Genomic DNA, 18,014 nt, shown 5'->3' with positions numbered 1-18,014 from the left:
TGAGAAATGAAATTACTGAAACAGCTAAAGAGCTTTTAAACATGCCAACACTTAGCATAGCACTGAAGAACCTTGGCAAAAATTCAAACGTATTCTAGAGAGAGGAATCAGTAATAATATACCACATAAAACTGGTAGAATAAAAAATAGCCTAACATGGATCACGAAGTCAATAAGAAAGATGATAAACCAGCTTGACCGGTGTTATAAAAGGTATAAAAAGACGAACGATCGCAGTTACAAAGAGAAATACACTGTTCTGAAACACCTTATACAAAAGGAGTTACGTCAAAAACATTGGGACTATGTGGAGGACATGTTTAACCATGAGAATGGAAACCCGTTTTCTGAAAAAAAAAATCTGGTCTTACATTACACATACAAGATGGACAGGAGTGGGATAGCCTCAATCAATAACAATGGAAAGCTCCTTACCACATTTTTTGACAAAGCAACAGCCCAAAATGCCCAATTTCACTCTGTCTTTTCTAAAAAGCAACCTTTAACCCTCAAATAAATTGCAGAAAACAGTTAACGTCAATGAAAACCAGACTGTGATAGAAGACATAAATTAATGTTACGGAAGAGGGCATTGCGAAACTTATTCAACGCTTGGATCCCACAAAGGTTAGTGGACCAGACAACATCCAATCAAGAGTTTTGAAAGAGCTTGCAGACTGCGCAGCACCCTGCCTCCGTTTGATTTTTCAGAGATCACTCGACACTGGTGACGTCCCGGAGAATTGGAGAACAGACAATGTAGCTCCCATTTATGAAAAAGGACAGAGAACGATTCCTTCAAATTACCGCCCAGTCTCTCACTTGTATCTCAAGCAAGCTTATTGAGCTCATCATTGTCAGCCAGATAATGAAATACGCAGATAGGTATGATATTCTATATGAACTCCAACATGGTTTTAGGTCCAGTCGCTCATGTGAAGCACACTTAATCAGCTTTATTGATGACGTTTCAAAGTCTCTCGAGAAGGGCCAAGAAACTGATATACTTATAATGGACTTCTCCAAGGCCCTTTTACAAAGTTGACCACAATATGTTATGCCACAAGCTTCGACAATATGGGATAAATGGAAAAATCAACAGATGGATTGACAACTTCCTGAAAGGCCGTACCCAATCAGTGATTAATGACCGTGAATCATCCAAGTCTGTCTCAGTTGAATCTGGTGTTCCTCAAGGCTCAGTCCTTGGTCCCGCTCTCTTTCTTTTTTATATTAGCGACCTGGCAGATGCGCTTGAATCTAAAGTTCGCCTTTTTGCAGATGACACTATTGCCTACTTGATAATAAAATCACAAGAAGACGGAGCACATCTGCAACACGACCTTGAGAAACTGGCGGCTTGGGAACAGAGACACCGCATGGAGTTTCATCCAGAGAAATGGAACGTCATTTTCATCTCCAGGAAGAAATCTCGTATCACATGCAATTTACAAGATACTAAACCACACCTTAGAGCACATAACATCAGCCAAATGTTTAGGAATGACAGTACAATCAGACTTAAAATGGGACGAGCACATTAACATCTGCACCCACTTTAGATTTATTTACATAATTTCTAGATCACTGCTGAATCTTCATCTTGATGTTATTGTTCATGTCAAAATCTTCATGAGGGAAGGTGAGCATTAAGGAAGGTTCAGATTCAGATCATCATTATCACCAACGATAAAGTTATTATGATCATTTTTATCAATCAATCAATCATTATCATCATCGTAATAATGATAATAATAATAATGATAATAATAATAATAATAATAATAATAATAATAATAATAATAATAATAATAATAATAATAATAATAATAATAATAATAATAATAATAATAATAATAATAATAATAATAATAATAATAAACAACAACAACAATAATAATAATAATAATGATAATAATAATAATAATAATAATAATAATAATAATAATAATAATAATAATAATAATAATAATAATAATAATAATGATAATAATAATAATAATAATAATAATAATAATAATAATAAAATAATAAAATAATCATCATCATCATCGTCATCGTCATCATCATCATCATCATCATCATCATCATCATCATCATCATCATCGGCTATCCTTTAAATTTGATTGATAATTATTTTCTTTAATTGTTAATTAATTAGGTTAAGGATACTCTGGGTACAAATTAGCATAAGGAGGTAGAAGGCTGTGGGGAAAAAAAACGAAGAAAAAAAAAATAGATGCTGTGGTTTCCCTTGTCAAATTGACCCATTTTGACATCGACCGACGTGCACTTTTTGCAGGTCTGATAACCTGATTCCTTACGGGCTCATTGTTGTAATGGGAATCTCAAAATATGACGCAAAATATTGTCCATTACAACAATGTTAAACTAAGTGGGTTCAGATGTCAGACTTACATATTATATTACGTACTACGTACACTTTGGCATTGACGTATGATTTTTGGCGAAAGAATAATGACCACAATCATTATCTCCCCGGACACTTCCTTCTTCAAAAGTGAAAGTAGAAATTTCCGAAGAGGGAGAGATGTAACCGTATTTTCAACGTTCTTTACTTTGTCTTTACTTTTAAATTTTAATATCAACTTCACTCTCAACGGAGAGGGATAAAAACGGCGTTTTATATGATACCGCGATAATGGGATAAACATTTAGCCTCTCAACTTGATGACATAATTGATCTCTAAAATATATTGGTTTAGAGGGAGCGACTTTTGTAGGTGAGTTGAGTTTCCAATTCTACTAGAGAGAGCTGCGCCGGGGTTACCAATACTTAGCTTCCTAACCAGGACCAACCCATCTCTCTCTCTCTCTCTCTCTCTCTCTCTCTCTCTCTCTCTCTCTCTCTCTCTCTCTCTCTCTCTCTCTCTCTCTCTCTGGGATTTTTAAAAACATGTAATGGGCAATGTTTTGCTTTGGATTGAAAATATATGTATGTGTCTAAGTCTAACCCAAGGAAATGAAATAAAGTGGTGACAGATTTTGCAATTATTGCGTTTGGCCACAAACCAGACTCACAATATTTTTATTTTGATATGATATGAGCTACTTGCCCCACAAGAAGGAAACTAAAGGGGAAGGAGAGATATAAACTCAAAGTGAGGATGTCCTTGGTATTATGTCGGGATGTACCAGATTCTAAAGCCAAAATTAATGTTAAAATTTGAATTATTGTTATTGGCACCTTAAACTGTCATATATTCATTCTCCTCAATAAAGCATAAAAACTGAATGAAAGTCTGATCTGGCTATAAATTTCAATTTCAGCATATTAATAATCTCGACATGATACCGTTTTGAGGTGAGGGGTTACAATTTTGATTTTAAAAATTACTATTTTAATTCTTTCTCAGCACCATGGACGATCTGGTGAAATCATTAGAAGGAAGTTTTCATGTTACAAAGGAGCCAAACAGCACAGCATGTCCTCACCCAAGATTCTCCCAGTTCAAGCAAAAGAGATCCAACAGTGATCAAGAATCACGCAGAAAGCGATTACTGGAAGTACAGAAAAGGTTCTTATTTCAAGAAATGATCTTATATTGATTACGATATTATGTTTATTTGTAATGGCATTTTTTACAGTGGGGTAAATATATATCGAGCCTCATTTACCGCAGCTCTGCTTACTCCTCAGTAGATTGAATGAACTTTCAACTTTGCTTAGCAGCTCTGCATTTTTCATGGGTCGAACTTATCACTTCTCAGGATTTACACCAAAAAACAGTAAAATATGATCTCAAATTTAGCTCAAAAAATGAAAATCCTCACAGAATTGTTTTATTATTACTTCTTTTCGATGCTCTTTTTTTGTATGCATGGAATATTGACTTTCTGGTGATATAGTTTTGTTGATTATAGCACTGTTATTGCTATATAGTCTAAGTCCTGCTCGCGGGTGGTTGGATGGGAGCATCACCCTTGAATCATATACCTATGATGTTCGCATGGGTGTACGATCCGATAGTGATGTCGTTTCTTCTTCTCTTTACTAGCCTATCCTGCTTCTTTGGTTTGTGATTGTATTTTTGACAGGGGATATTTTTTTTTCTGTAAATCTTCTGCCTGTTTGTTCTTGATTATTTATAATTTAGCTTATGATATCTTTAGGTTATGATTTTGATTTACATTTGTACTATTTTTGTTAGATTGCTTGTTTTTTTGTTTCAGCGGTCTCTCATATAACCTCAATTGTGTTGGAAGAGAGATAAAGCAACAAACAAACAAAAATAAGTCCTGCTCTGAGAGGCGCATAGTTTAATCATTGGAAAAGGCTCTTAACTCGCATTCTCTCATCATAAAATGAGTACCTAGCCATTAACAGCGTTGTCTCTGAAGAAAAAGACTGTAATATTGCCTTACATGCGTCATGTCTTGTCCCCTTGTAAAGCATTTTGAGCATGTTTGGTGGATATTGCGCTATGTAGATGTTTAATTTAATTTAATTCAATTCAGAATTCACATAAGTTAACATGTTTTTTTTAGTGTAAGGCTTTTTTTATATATAGGTCATACTATAGTTTTGACTAAAGCTTATATATCTTTTGAGTCCTGCTTTTCTTTGATTTGATATTATGCTGGGAGGGGGGACTTAATGGATATTTTGGCTTGATATGGCTTGCACATGTAATGATAAGAAATATTTAAATAATAATTTACAGTAATCGTCTGGACTATTTGAATTTGGTGAGAAAATTGGCTGATGGTGATTGGACAGGCGATGGTGAAGACACAAAGGACAATGAAGAAGAGGAAGAGTCTATGGATGTGCAGCAGGTGAAATTGAAAAAACCGGGACGATTTTACAGAGATCAGGTACATGATCTCTAAGAGATATCCTCCTACTCCTGCTCCTCATTCTCCTCTTTATCCTCCTGCGTCTCTCTCTCTCTCTCTCTCTCTCTCTCTCTCTCTCTCTCTCTCTCTCTCTCTCTCTCTCTCTCTCTCTCTCTCTCTCTCTTTCTCTCTCTCTCTCTCTCTCTCTCTCTCTTTCTCTCTCTCTCTCTCCCCTCCCCCCCTCCTCCCTCCCTCCCTCCCTCCCTCCCTCCTTTACTCCCTATTTTTGTTGTTTTTATCTCTTTAATTATTCTGGTGTTATGTGTGTCTATATAAATTTCTTGATTATCTGTTTTTATCCATAGTTGATGATGTCTGAATGGCTGGTGGAAGTCCCTCAAGATTTTAGAGAAGAATGGTTGACTGTCTTGTGTCCTGTAGCTAAGCGTTGCCTGGTCATAGCCTCCAGGGTATTTCTACATTTCATTTGTTTTCAGTTCTGATTGGAAAAATTTACGAACAGCATTTGTTATACAACTGCAATTTGATATTCTGAGGAAAATCAAGTTGTGTGTGACCATGGCCATAAAGACTATTCATTACAATAGATTAACTAATAAAGGCAGTGTCAACATGCCTATTCGTGCACAGTACTGACATAGCGAGACTGCCTCAACAAAGTAACTTTTATATGATGTGTATTATCAAATTATATGATTTTAGAATTTTATTTGACACTTTAAGGTGTATCTAGCATATAAAAACAAATATGACCCAAGCCAGTGTACAGTTAGACGGCCTCGAGTCGTAGTTAAACATTGACTTAATTATTCGGAATTACTTACTTTAAATGGAGGGACATGATATACTCTTAATCTCGTGTTATATCTTACCATATTCGTTAATAGAACAGATGCTTAAGTCTCTCTTTTCAGTTTTACCTAGATAAATAGGTTGAGAAATTATGATTTAAAAATTAAAAACAAATCAGGCTTGCCATAATTAGTAAAAATTTCAAATTCCTTAAACCAATCCTAAGCCCATAAAAATTGTTGAACAAAATGAAGAGAAGACCATAATTCTTAGCTAATGCTTTGCTTCAACAGGAAGGACCTCGGAACCAAAAAAAAAAAAAAAAAAGAAATTGATGGTAAAGATGATTACTAAAGATGATACTGGTTGGTGTTTTGAGACCAAATTTATTTTGACAATTAATTTCATGTTTACACTAAATATTTTACAGGGTAAAACTCAGGTCTACACCAAGAGTGGATATTGTATGAACAAATTTCCAAGTAATTTGCCTGGAGGTCACTTTAAGACATTTCATTCACGTGAGTGTTTTCTTATATTATTTTTTCTCATTTTCTTCTTTCTTTTTCTTTCATAATCTTTTTTTTTTTTAAATCTTCTTTTTCTTTTCTTCTTTACTTAATTTTTATTTTATTTTGAAAGCTCAGTTTGACTCTAAATATGATAATTGCACTAAATTGACCTACTGGATAAAAGTGAAGACTGCAAACTTGTCACATCAAATGTGGTCTTCAGTCATTTTTAATTTGACAAGTGCTTTAAATGTATACTGAGGTGTCTCGGCAATTGAATGTGAACTCCCATCCCCCCCCCCCCCCCCACCCTTTTCCAAACAAGAAATAAGATAAAACCCCTTCATATAACTGTATAAATTGACTATAGGTGCATTTACTTTTGGTATGCATATATAGCCTGGTGAGTAGGCTGATGCCTTATTGTAAAGCACAAGGAATGATAAGCTTTGAAGATATATATTTGTTATTTTAACCAATTTTGCCTTTTTAAATTTTATTTCTTTCTATTTTCTTAGTCATAATTTTAAAAATATTTTTCAGATGGTACAATTTTAGACTGCTTGTATGATGAATCAGCTCGAACATTTTACGTCTTAGACTTGATGTGTTGGAATGGCCACCCAGTTTATGATTCTGAAGTAAATATTGATAGTTATTGCTTATGCCTTTCCATATTTTTACACTTGTTTAAAACCATATTTTTACACTTGTTTAAAACCATATTTTTACACTTTTAAATCTCATGATTATTTGAAATTGACTATAGATGCATTTACTTTTGAAATACATATATAGCCTGGTGAGTTGGTTGATGCCTTATTGAAAAGCACATGGAAAACAATAATGATACGCTTTCCGGGTTGAAGGTGTATATTTGTTGGACAAAACAAATTTTGCTGTATTATATCATTGAACAGAATTCATTCATTTTCTCTCTCATTGTATGATGTTGAATTTCTGTTGTTTATTTGGATTTTGAACGTTTGGTTGTAAAATAAAGACGCTAGTATTGACGCTTTTATACCTTTATCCTTTTTTAAAAAAAATAATTCATTTTTGTTTTGTTTTTTTTTTCCTGCAGACAGAGTTCAGGTTCTTCTGGCTCCATGAGAAATTCAAAGAATTCACCTCTCTTCAACAAATTTCAAAAAACAATCCTGTAAGTAAAACTTTTATTCCCTCTTCCTATTTCCTTTTTTCCCCATCCTCCTCCTTTTTAATTATTTGTCTTCTCCATCTCTTTTCATTTGTTTCGTTATTTTACACTTTTACTTTTTGTCAGAAATGAGAGCCTTTTTTGATGGGACTCAGACTTATTTTTTTTTTTTTATTTTTTTTATTGTCTCCTTTATTTATTTAATTGTTCTAGTTAGCACATGGTATGTTTAGTAAAATAAAGATTTCAGTCAAGAATTGCTTTAAATAGAAAACATACAAAAAAACAAAAAACCTATCAACTCAATACACAAAGAATCCAATGCTGTTACAGGGCACTCACAGTATTGACTTCACTTTTTTCTTCTCCTTTCTGAGTTTTGTGAAGCAACTATAATGTTTAAAGTTTGAATGCTTCTAATCACTTATAATAATCCTCCCAAAGAGAAGGCAGTCAACGCTTTAGGACATAAGATTTTGATTTGACGTATAAAGGAACCAATTTACAAATATTGTGGAGCATGATTCGAAAAAAAAAGAAAATAGGATTCTGTACTTTCATATTGTCTCATATCGTCTTTCAAAGGTTTCCATTCTGTTCAATACTGTTCACAATGCTGCATTGTATCTCCACACTTACCACAATGGGTTTTTTCCGTAACATATGACAGTAGCCACCAGTTAGACTTAAACACTTAAACATTTTTTTTTCCACAACCCCTTCTTATACATGTCCATTCCATGTTTAAAGAATTAGGATCAGGTGGCAAAGGAAATGATTATATTTACCGTTCTATGTTAAGTGGAAGGTTGTTTTAAAAAAAATATTAACCAGATGGTGGAATAGGAGATGGGGGTGAAGTGGCCGAATGGTTAAGGCATTGCACTGTGACCCAGAAGGTACTGGGTTTGAGCCCCACTTCAGGCACTTTCGTTTTTCTCCTTGGGCAAGATTATTAACCCCCAATTTGCTTACTTTGGACATGGGTGATTCCTGTTGACATCAGACATCTTTTGTGATGAATTATCTATATTCCTTCAAGGAATGCCTAGGCGACGATATCTTATGATGTCATGACGGAAGGTCATAATTTAAAAAAAAAAAAAATTTAAGATGGAGGAATGCATAATTTGCAACACTATACTAATGGCAATAAGATATGTTCCTTTGTCATGTTTATTTTGCTTTTGAAATGAATGGATTATTCTTTAATTTTTTATTTTTCAATATTTTCTTCCATCTACCAGTATAAATTTATGCCGCTCCCCAGCTTTCAGTGTGAGGAGACTTCATTGATCGGTGCTCTTGAAGGAGCAACATTCGAGGTTTGTTTGCCATTCAATTGTTTTTCAAAATGGGATCCCCCACCCCAATCTGGTAACATGCTTTAATGGACCAGAGGTCGAATAGTGAACTTTTAAGTTAAAGTTATCAGAAATGTGACATTTTAGTTCTTTGGAACTTTAAGAGATTATATTCATTCTTTTAATTAGATTATATATGGATAAAATCATTGTCTTATACTTTTTGGCTTTACATTAAAAATTCATGAATTAAATCACCCCATCTTAACACCATTTTGAGATGATGGGTCGCAAATTAGTTTTCCTATTAAAGATTGACACTACATATGTGGATGTCCATGGAACCCACAAGAAAACTGAATCAAATGTAATGTGTTGTAAAGTGACCAGGTGTCATTAATTTTGATCTTAACTAGAGTTGAGTTACTTTTACATTGGCGTGTTTAATACATTTTTAAATGTTGATTATTCGAGTCAGCCTTTTTACAATTACTTTCTATTTTAATGAAAATTTTTATTAATATAAAATTACAGGTTTAAGTGAAAATAAAATTTTACCTTATATGTCGTTTTGTTGACTTAAGATAAAAAAATTTACCTTTGTATGAAGGGTTGTCTTCCATGAATTTTGAAATAGTTATGGAATATTTGATTTTAGACAAGGAATCATGGTTGCTTCATTTGGAGTCAAGTAGGATAATATGTTTTACCCCAGGACACAATACTTGGGTTATAGTTTTGCATTCATTGTTATCCATTCGCTCACTGGTCAGGCTTAATGTCACTTGACCATGTGCCACTTACCAATAAATGCCTCATTAACTTTCTTATCATTCAACTTTTCCTTTCTATGATCTAATTCTTTTTCAGAGTTTTTACTATACAGTATTTTCAGCCACATCCAAGGAAGCTACCCTTTTTAAACATGAATAAGAAAAAGTTATTCTTCAGATCATTGAAGTCCATAGGGCTTGAGTTTTTTTCCAGGTTTCTGTAATGTTAAATGTTGACTATTATTTCCCCTTTATGACAAGATACTGGTATTTAGAAAAGTAATCTCTACCAAATCTATCAGACAAGTCTATTTTAAAAAAAAATAAAAAAAATTAATGCTTGATTTGTAGCAAGAAATACACCCCTATCAGGTTTTGAGCTTGGCCCACTTGCATGTGATTAGGGCATTTGATCAATTGAACCATATTGACTCAACTTCTTTTTTTTATTTCAAAACATTCAACTTAAGTAGCAGTTTTATCAGTTTCAACAGTGAAAGATTAAAAAAGAAATGCTACGGTCATTCAGATTCATCATTATGAGTTTTTGTAATTAAGTATTGAATGATGTGTTATTTATTTCAGTCCTACTGTCCTTACTCTGGTTCTCTGTAATTTTGCAATTTAATAATTTTCTTTTCTTTTTTTTTTCAGATTGATGGCCTTCTTTTCTACCATAAAAGATCTCATTACACATTTGGCAGCACTCCACTGGTGGTCTGGCTAAAGCCTTACATGGTGCCAGAGATCCTAGGCATTCCCGTCCCGGACAGTCAGATGAAAAGTATGCCAGCTGGCTATACCAATTATGCTGAACACATGAGATATGTAAGTTGTACGAATGGGTGTGGTGGGCAGGAGGTCACTTGCTGTGTCTTCTATTCCCTTCAATCTGTTTTCCAAGTTGCTTTCTTTGTCGTTGTCTTGGAATGAGATTGCTTGGTTTTGTCCTGGCCCCTTGCTGGAGTCCGTAGCCGAGAGAGAACAGTCAAACAGTCAAATGTTTAGTATTAGTTTTGGGAGAGGACTTTTTTCCCTTGTAAATCATCTCTCTGTTATGTATTGACAGTTATATTTTCTGTTTTGGATATATTCTGTAAACATTTGATTGTGTTCGTCTCAGTGGAGTCCTGTGATGGTGTCTGGATGAAACTTTTAGGTGATCTCAAACTAAGTACACTGTTACTGTGCTCTTGATATCTACATCTGTTCTCTATTTGAACCAGTCTTCTTTGTCTTACTTATTTTTGAGTATCTTTACTAAAATTTTCTAGAATTATTTCCCTATCTTCCTTTTTACTGGTACTGAAATTACATAAATGTGTCGCAAGAATAGTAAACCCTTTAAAAACAAACATTAGTTGTCTGAAGTAACTCTGTCATTACTCCAAAATTAATACTTTTTCTGCTTTCCTTAGGAACTAATGGCAGTCTTCCTCTTTTTTTCCCTTTTTTTTTACATTTGAGTTTCAAATGATAAGATGTTAAAAAAAAAGAATTATAAGAGAAGTCCAGAGTTTGAGGTTGTACTTCAACAAAGTGTATGACCAGTAAAATGCTATATTTGTTTTATGCTATTATTTATAAGGGGAAAAATGTCAGTTTGGCTGGTAATTAAAGACAATTTTTGGCAAACTTATTTCAGCTGTTCAAAATTTGGAGATGGAAAAAATACAAAGAAAACCGTCAGAGCAATTTGACCGAACTAAATGAAAAGATGGAATGACTGTTTATATTGAACATGTTTATATAAATCTGAAATAATTATGTCCAATTTGCAAGTTTGTTAAACCACCATATTTAGGACCTTATGCATGAGATGACCCACGCTTTTTAACTATATCCACTTGTACAAAACATTTGTTAACCAATGTTAATAAAACCTTCTAATATATGACTCAATGTTTTATGTCAAAGAGCATTAGAATAATATTGTCCATTTCAGCCATACTCTTATTAAGACTTTGATTATCAATAAAATTATTTTAAAACAATTTTATTTCCTTGCTTTTTAAACTATTAATGTAATGATAATCCTAAATAGTCTGGGTTTATTATTTTTTTCCCCTCTTTTTTTCAGGTTGAGAAAATGCGAGAAGACAGGAAATTAAAGACAAACAAAAGTAGTAATCAGAAAACCTCAAAGAAAAAGACCAATCCAGTACAGAAGGGAAAACTTAACAACGTGGAAATGGAGGATGAAGAACATGTTGAAGGTGGAGAGGGAGAGGAGGGCGAAGATTTAGGACAAGAGACAATGGAAGGGAACCATTTAGACATAGAAAATGAGGATGTTAAAAAGCACAATGAGGAGGATGTAATGGGAGAGAATAATGGAGATGTATCAGATCCCTCTAATCCTATTTGATAATTACTCATGTCTTAGAGATACGATAATTAACCCACCTAGTCAAACTGGTATTTAGTTTGAGTGAATCAGATGTCTAAAAGTGAAATTTAGGTTAAACTGTTTAGAAATATGAAATGGGTTAATGCAACTCATAAGAGTATTTTTAATCTAATTTTTAAAACACATAAGCTTAACATTTTCATTTTTTTAATCTACAAATTCACAGTGCTGATGGTTTTCCTCGGATCCGTGGAAATCCGCGATTTTGGAGTTATTGGGGGAATTTCCCTCTTTTTAAAAATCACATTTCTCTCAATCAAATGTACTGGTCGTGAGAGACTTGATGTGTGTTGGAATAGATAGGTGCAGTTTCCCACTTTCCAGAAGTGAGTTATACAATTGATGGTTAATCATCTCAATTGCTCAAAAAGTTGGGGCTATTTCAGTAAAAAGAAATTGGGGTTAAAGGCAATAGTTCAAAATTTTTCTCCTTTTTTTTTTTTTTATCACCATCAGCACTGAATTCAATTTTCAACATTGACATCACTCAAGATCATATTGAGACATTGGGTCACATGTTAAGGATTATCATAAGATAGTTTGGTAGTATATTAATAATATACTATCCAAGTATCTTATAATACTGTTATTATTAGATTGTTTTATGGCGAACTGCTTTAATTGGAAGGGTCATTCATTTTTTCCTCCAGCTATATCTGTTCTGGCTGTCTGATGTGTAATCAGAATTTGAATGTTACTAGAAGCGACTCGATTACGAGTGTTTGAATTCGAGGGTGGAGAGAGATGTTGAATGTGGCAGCCATTGTGGGTTTTTAGACTGAATTAGTTTGATAATCTTTGCTTGATTCGGGAAGAGCATTCCAGTCTTTGATAGTGTGGGGTGCAAATGAGTACTTGAAAATGTTTTTTGCAGAATGGTGTTCAAGTTCAAGTGTCTTTGAGTGGGATAAGTTTCACCTGAGGTCCTAGCTAGAACCCTTCACTGAGAAAGGGGTAGTCAGATGTAAACATGTTTTAAAAATTTATTTTGAAGATGATTTTTATTTAAAAAAAAAAAAAAATCTTAGACTGTGTGATTGTCTGATGGAAATTGTTACGTTCTTGGCTGGGGTCTGGTACCAATGTTTGTGTAAGCCTTTGGATGTGATTTTAGGTTAGACTCACTGGTATTGTTTGGGTAAGATTTTAAGGTGATCTATGTTAATTACATATAGATTGATACCGAAGTCTTCTTCTGATCTCTTTTAAGCGCTGATCTAGTCTTTGACAATCTCACCATCTTTGTTTTAATTGATTCTAAGATAAGTGGAAATTGTTCACAAAAATATACATGTGGATGGTGTTGCTGGGTCCTAATCAGAGGCGAAGTCCTGAGGTGGGACGTAAGTGAGACAAAAGACTAGCTTAGGTTTGCCAACTAGTGAACACTTGTATGCTCCCAAGATGGGCAGGAGGTTGCTTGCTGTGTCTTCTATCCCCCCTTTTTCTGTTTTCGAAATTGCTCTCTGTTTATGTCTTGGAATGGGATTACTTGATTTTTGTCCTAGCCCAAGCCAGGGTCCTTGACTGGGAGGGAAAAAGTCAAATGTATAGGTATAGTTTTGTGAGATGCATTTTTATTCCCTTGTTAATCATCTCTCTGTTATGTACCCTTAAATATTTTTGTCTTTTAGATGTATAATAATTTGTAAACATTTAAGTGCATTCCTCTTAGTGTAGACCTGTGCTTGTGTTTGGATGAGAATTTTAGGTGATCTCAAACAAAGTACAGTGATAGTGTGCTCTTGGAATCTACATCTGTTCTCTATTTGAACCCTTCCCCTTCGTCCTACTTTTTCTCGTTTGCTTTCAATTGTAAATCTATAACTTTTTTGGCTATCCCATTTTCTTCCTTTTTATTGGTACTGAAATGGCCTAAATGTGAGGCAAATATTATAAAACCCTTAAAAACATGAACATGCAACGCATGTGTGACTCACAGTGCCATCTTAAGCCAGCTTTATATATCTCGCCTTGTCCCACCTATCAGGGCTCATTTCTTTCCTTCATGTAGTTGTTATCCAAGAGATACAGGCGTTTATGAATCCTAAACCTTTAATTTGTGCACCAACTTCAGTTGGCACGGATTTGAACTAAAAGCACCATGAAAAAGACCTGAAAGCACAATGAAAAAAAAAAGAAGCTTTCAAACTGAAATTTGTTACCTATTCCCATGCTAAAACTATTTGATGTTCGTATTATTGATTATTTGTATCAAGTACCACAATTTACAAACAGTATGAAGTTGGTGAAGCCTATCTATAATATGTGCTATATTTCAATAATAATTTGTTTTTTAATTATACAATCAAATAACGAATATTTGTCATCATTTCATATATTATTATGAATTTGTATATACATGAATAAAATGACTATTTCAAGACATGATTATTGCTTTTCTTGTTTATGTAAATTAGTCTTTTTGTTGTTTTGTTTTGTTTTTTTCCTTTGGTTGATTTTTTTTCTTGTTTTTTTTTCCCCTTGTTTTAAATGTTATTGCTTATACTTATTCTCTTTTTATCAATAAACCAGTATGTAATGCTTACAGTTGTTTTCACGCTATCGCCCCCCCCTTTTTTTTTTTAACTTCATATTTGCTTTCCAAGAATGAATGAGGAAGGAATCTTGTAAAGTAACTCTTATTCTGAACACCAAGGATTTACACGAACTTATGCTCATCTCGTCTTGAAGCTCAGGCCATCGACCTCAGACATTTTTTCTATATTTTCTAAATATTATATTCTTTTTCTCCTAAAAAAAGTTACTTTTGCAGGATGAAAAACATTTTCAATTTTCTGTGCTGGAATCTACACTCTGTTTATTTGTTTGTTTTGGACAGAGTAGGCCTTGTATATATCATATCTTCTGCAGAATTTCCTTGGTTGAGTTGGGGGTTCTATAATATTATACTGCAGGCTATCTGCTATTGCCTATAAAATTAGCATATTTCACGACTGAGTTCTTGATCTCAAATGAGACCATTCTTTTTTGCCCAGGCTCCGTCTGGAGTCTTTTTGTGTAGCTATGTAGTCTTGTGTTATGACACTCGTCTTCAGACTGGACAGTCCAGGGTTCGAGTTCCGCTCTGAGTGGCGCATGGTTGAGTCCTTGGAAGATGATCTTTACTCACATTCTCTAACCTTACTCTGGTGTAAAATGAGTACCTGGCCTTGAACAGCGTTGCCTCTGTCTGATAAAAAAATGTAATACCGCTTAACAGGCGTCATATCTTGTCCTATGTGCTAAGTGTTGCTGTTGGTTAGAAAATTCATGTAAAGCGCTTTGAGTACTTTCAGTGACAATGCTTTTTTTTTTTTTGCCGTGAGGGATTCGAGCTGGGTGGGGTTCCTGACCTCCCATAGTGGGCAGGGGGGTACTTGCTGTGTCTGTTTTCCAATTGCTTTCTGTCTTTGTCTTGGAATGAGATTACTTGGTTTTGTCCACCCTAGCCGGAGACCTTGGCTGGAAGGGAAACAGTCGAATGTATGGTTATAGTTTTGGGAGATGATATTATTTTCCTTGTAAATCATCTCTCTGTTATGTAGTGTTATTTTTTCATGTTTAACACATGATTTGTAAACATTTGAGTGTGTTCCTCGTAGTGGGATCTTGTGCTGGTGTCTGGGTGAGACTTTAAGGTGATCTCAAACTAAGTACACTGATAGTGTGTTCCTGGAAACTATATCTGTTCCCTAATTGTACCTTTGTCTTTCTTTTTCCTTAAGTCCTTTTAATTGTACATCTAGAATGTTTTTACTATCCAATTTTCTTCCTTTTTACTGGCGCTGATATGACCTGAATGTGTATCAAGCGCCGTAAAACCCCTAAAAACAAACAAAAAACAAGGGATTCACTCAAATGGATGCATCTTTTTTTCTTTTTTTTTTCCTCTGAGACTATATATTTATTCGTCCCTTACATAAGAAATCTATTTTTAGTACTTAAATGTTTAATTATTTATATGTCCTCCATAGTTTTTTCAATGTATCCATTTTTGGAGAGGTGTCTTAACACTTTTTATTTATGGCTATGTGGCCTGGTGGTATGGCACTCGCCTTATGATCGGAAGGTCCAGGGTTCGAGTCCTGCTTTGAGCGACATATAGTTAAGTCCAACTGGGCGGGGTTCCTGACCTCCCATAGTGAGCATGATTTATTAAAAATGATTTACGTTGGGTAATGAGTGTTGTGTGCTTTAACGTGCAGCTATCTGGTCTGGAGGATCGGAATGATTTTTTGTTGTTGTTTTTTTAAACAAAAAGCACAACACAGAGCTGCTCTCATTCTCACCCAATCCGGTCACTGACTATCCTTAAGGTTTCTCGATATTTATCCAGACTTTGTGATCGTGGCTGCTTTACTATATTATATTAAATTAATAGAATCGGAATATTAGATCGCGACTTAACATCCGCAAAGTGTTTACAAAATCGGCACACAAAAAAAATGCGTAACGTTATTTGATAATTGGTATCATTTGCATAAATGACATTATGATTGACCGTAATTCGTAATTTTATGTGTTAATGATATTGGTAGTATTTTATACTTAACCTATGCCGGTCCCATGCATCGCTAAGAGGAAAGCGTTTCTGACTTTATATATATATATATATATATATATATATATATATATATATATATATATATATATATATATATATATATATATATATATATATTTAGATTTGAGCTTTTATATAGTGCAAAATCCACTAAACGTGCTCAAAATGCTTTACAAAGGGTTCCAGACCAACAGCAAAACGTAACAAAGAACGAGACATGACACCTGTTCGGCGATAATACCATTTTTCCCCGAAAGAGACCACGCTGTTAATGGCCAGGTACTCATTTTACACCTGAGTACGGTGAGAGAATGTGAGTAAAAAGTCTTTTCCAAGGACTCAACTATGCGCCGAGCGAGACTGGAACCCAGGACGTTCCGATCTGAAAGCGAGTGTCATACTACAAGACCATATAATAAAAACGTCTTATTTTCTGAGAACGGCAGTATATGCTTTAATGGTCTGAAAAAAAAAATGTGTCTCTCTCCTAAGGGCACAATAATATTAGATAGAGATACACCTTTTACGCTATGCAAATAACCAACTGGTAGATTTTTGACTTGTACAGACACGGGATTTGTGAGACAGACACCCCCAAAGTCGCTCGGAAAAACACGATTGTTTACAAACAATAAAATGAATGAAGTTGACTCTATTCTTTGTGATTGCCTCCTTTTAGTTCTTTCTCGATTCTTTCAATAAGACTTGATCTATAAACGTTTAAGGTTACACTTAGTGTTGGGCGTTGGTACGACTGATGAGGTGGGTAGAACAGGTGAATATTTTACTAAAAACCACACTATTGATAGTAATAGCTGTGAAGTACTCTTACTCTTAGTTTAGCAATCGTTGCCATTGTAAACTAAATACATAATGGGTGTTCGGACTGTCCGAGTCAGGTCAAGGGGCGTGGTTAAGTTTTCTCCCACAACGAACTGTTTGGCCTTATGGCCATTATTCTTTCTTTTATGTAAGCAAATGACGGGATGATATGGAAGTGTTTATTATATTCTCTAACATCAAGGGACAAAACTCGGCATCAAATGGGCTACGAAATTTACAAAACTGGTTATAGTTGTTGATAAAACAAAGCTCCAAATGCTTTAAACAGATGTGCTCGTATTCACAAGTTTACCTGTTCGGTATTCACGCATTTAAGTGTGCGGCTTTGTGGTCTGGTGGAATGGCACTCGACTTCAGGCATGTAAGTCCCTGTTCCGAGCCCCACTCACTTTGGGGTGGCGCAAAGTTGAGTCATTGAAAAAGGCACTTTCCTCCCATTCCCTCACCATGCACTGGTTAAAAAAAAAGTCTGATGAAATAAATAACAGGGGTCGTGTTCCGCCGTAAACGTCTTGCTGTTGGCTAGGGACGCTTTGTAAAGCGCTTTGAGCTCATTTCGCGGCATGGGTGCCAGTCCTCCCGTTCATGCCGGATTTCCGGCTTTGCAATATCGGTAACTCGAAAATATCAGGTTAAAAAATATTAGTCGATGATTAATGAAACAAATAGTTCTAGTCATCGATAAATTGTTTCCGGTAATATTATTTCATCAAAAATGACCCCGACACGACCTGTCTGACAGGTCTGCCATCCAAAGCCACTTATGGGCTTAGTTTAACATTGTTGTAAAGGGCAATATTTTATGTCATTTTTTGAGATTTCCGTTACAAAAA

At 34.6% G+C, this 18,014-nt stretch overlaps 1 protein-coding gene across 2 annotated transcripts; it reads left to right on the top strand.

Annotated features, from left to right (window-relative positions):
- Nucleotides 1-2,501: 2,501 nt before the first annotated feature.
- Nucleotides 2,502-14,162, top strand: LOC144965733 (snurportin-1-like). Of its 2 annotated transcripts, none has more exons than XM_078901372.1 (10): nt 2,502-2,744; nt 3,378-3,539; nt 4,686-4,839; nt 5,166-5,270; nt 6,044-6,134; nt 6,669-6,766; nt 7,210-7,287; nt 8,532-8,609; nt 10,016-10,189; nt 11,442-14,162. In XM_078901372.1, the coding sequence occupies exons 2-10, from the start codon at nt 3,382-3,384 to the stop codon at nt 11,727-11,729; spliced, it is 1,224 nt and encodes a 407-aa protein (XP_078757498.1). In that variant the 5' UTR covers nt 2,502-2,744; nt 3,378-3,381; the 3' UTR covers nt 11,730-14,162. The 2 variants fall into 2 exon arrangements, with proteins under 2 accessions (XP_078757498.1, XP_078757499.1); XM_078901373.1 differs by having other exon boundaries at nt 2,518-2,744; nt 4,686-4,800.
- Nucleotides 14,163-18,014: the final 3,852 nt, after the last annotated feature.

Source organism: Berghia stephanieae, chromosome 2, assembly GCF_034508935.2.
Source record: "Berghia stephanieae isolate SIO BIC M18660-M18661 chromosome 2, UCSD_Bste_1.3, whole genome shotgun sequence".
NCBI classification, from domain to species: Eukaryota; Metazoa; Mollusca; class Gastropoda; order Nudibranchia; family Aeolidiidae; genus Berghia; species Berghia stephanieae.
Note: the sequence above shows the minus strand (reverse complement) of the source record. Positions and strands in the feature narration are given on the sequence as shown.

Excerpts from the sequence above, each read along its gene's own strand:
- LOC144965733 (XM_078901372.1), top strand. The coding sequence starts at position 3,382 with ATGGACGATCTGGTGAAATCATTAGAAGGAAGTTTTCATGTTACAAAG. Across the intron at positions 3,540-4,685 it reads TTACTGGAAGTACAGAAAAG|TAATCGTCTGGACTATTTGA; the intron begins GTTCTTATTTCA and ends AATAATTTACAG. Across the intron at positions 7,288-8,531 it reads AAATTTCAAAAAACAATCCT|TATAAATTTATGCCGCTCCC; the intron begins GTAAGTAAAACT and ends TCCATCTACCAG.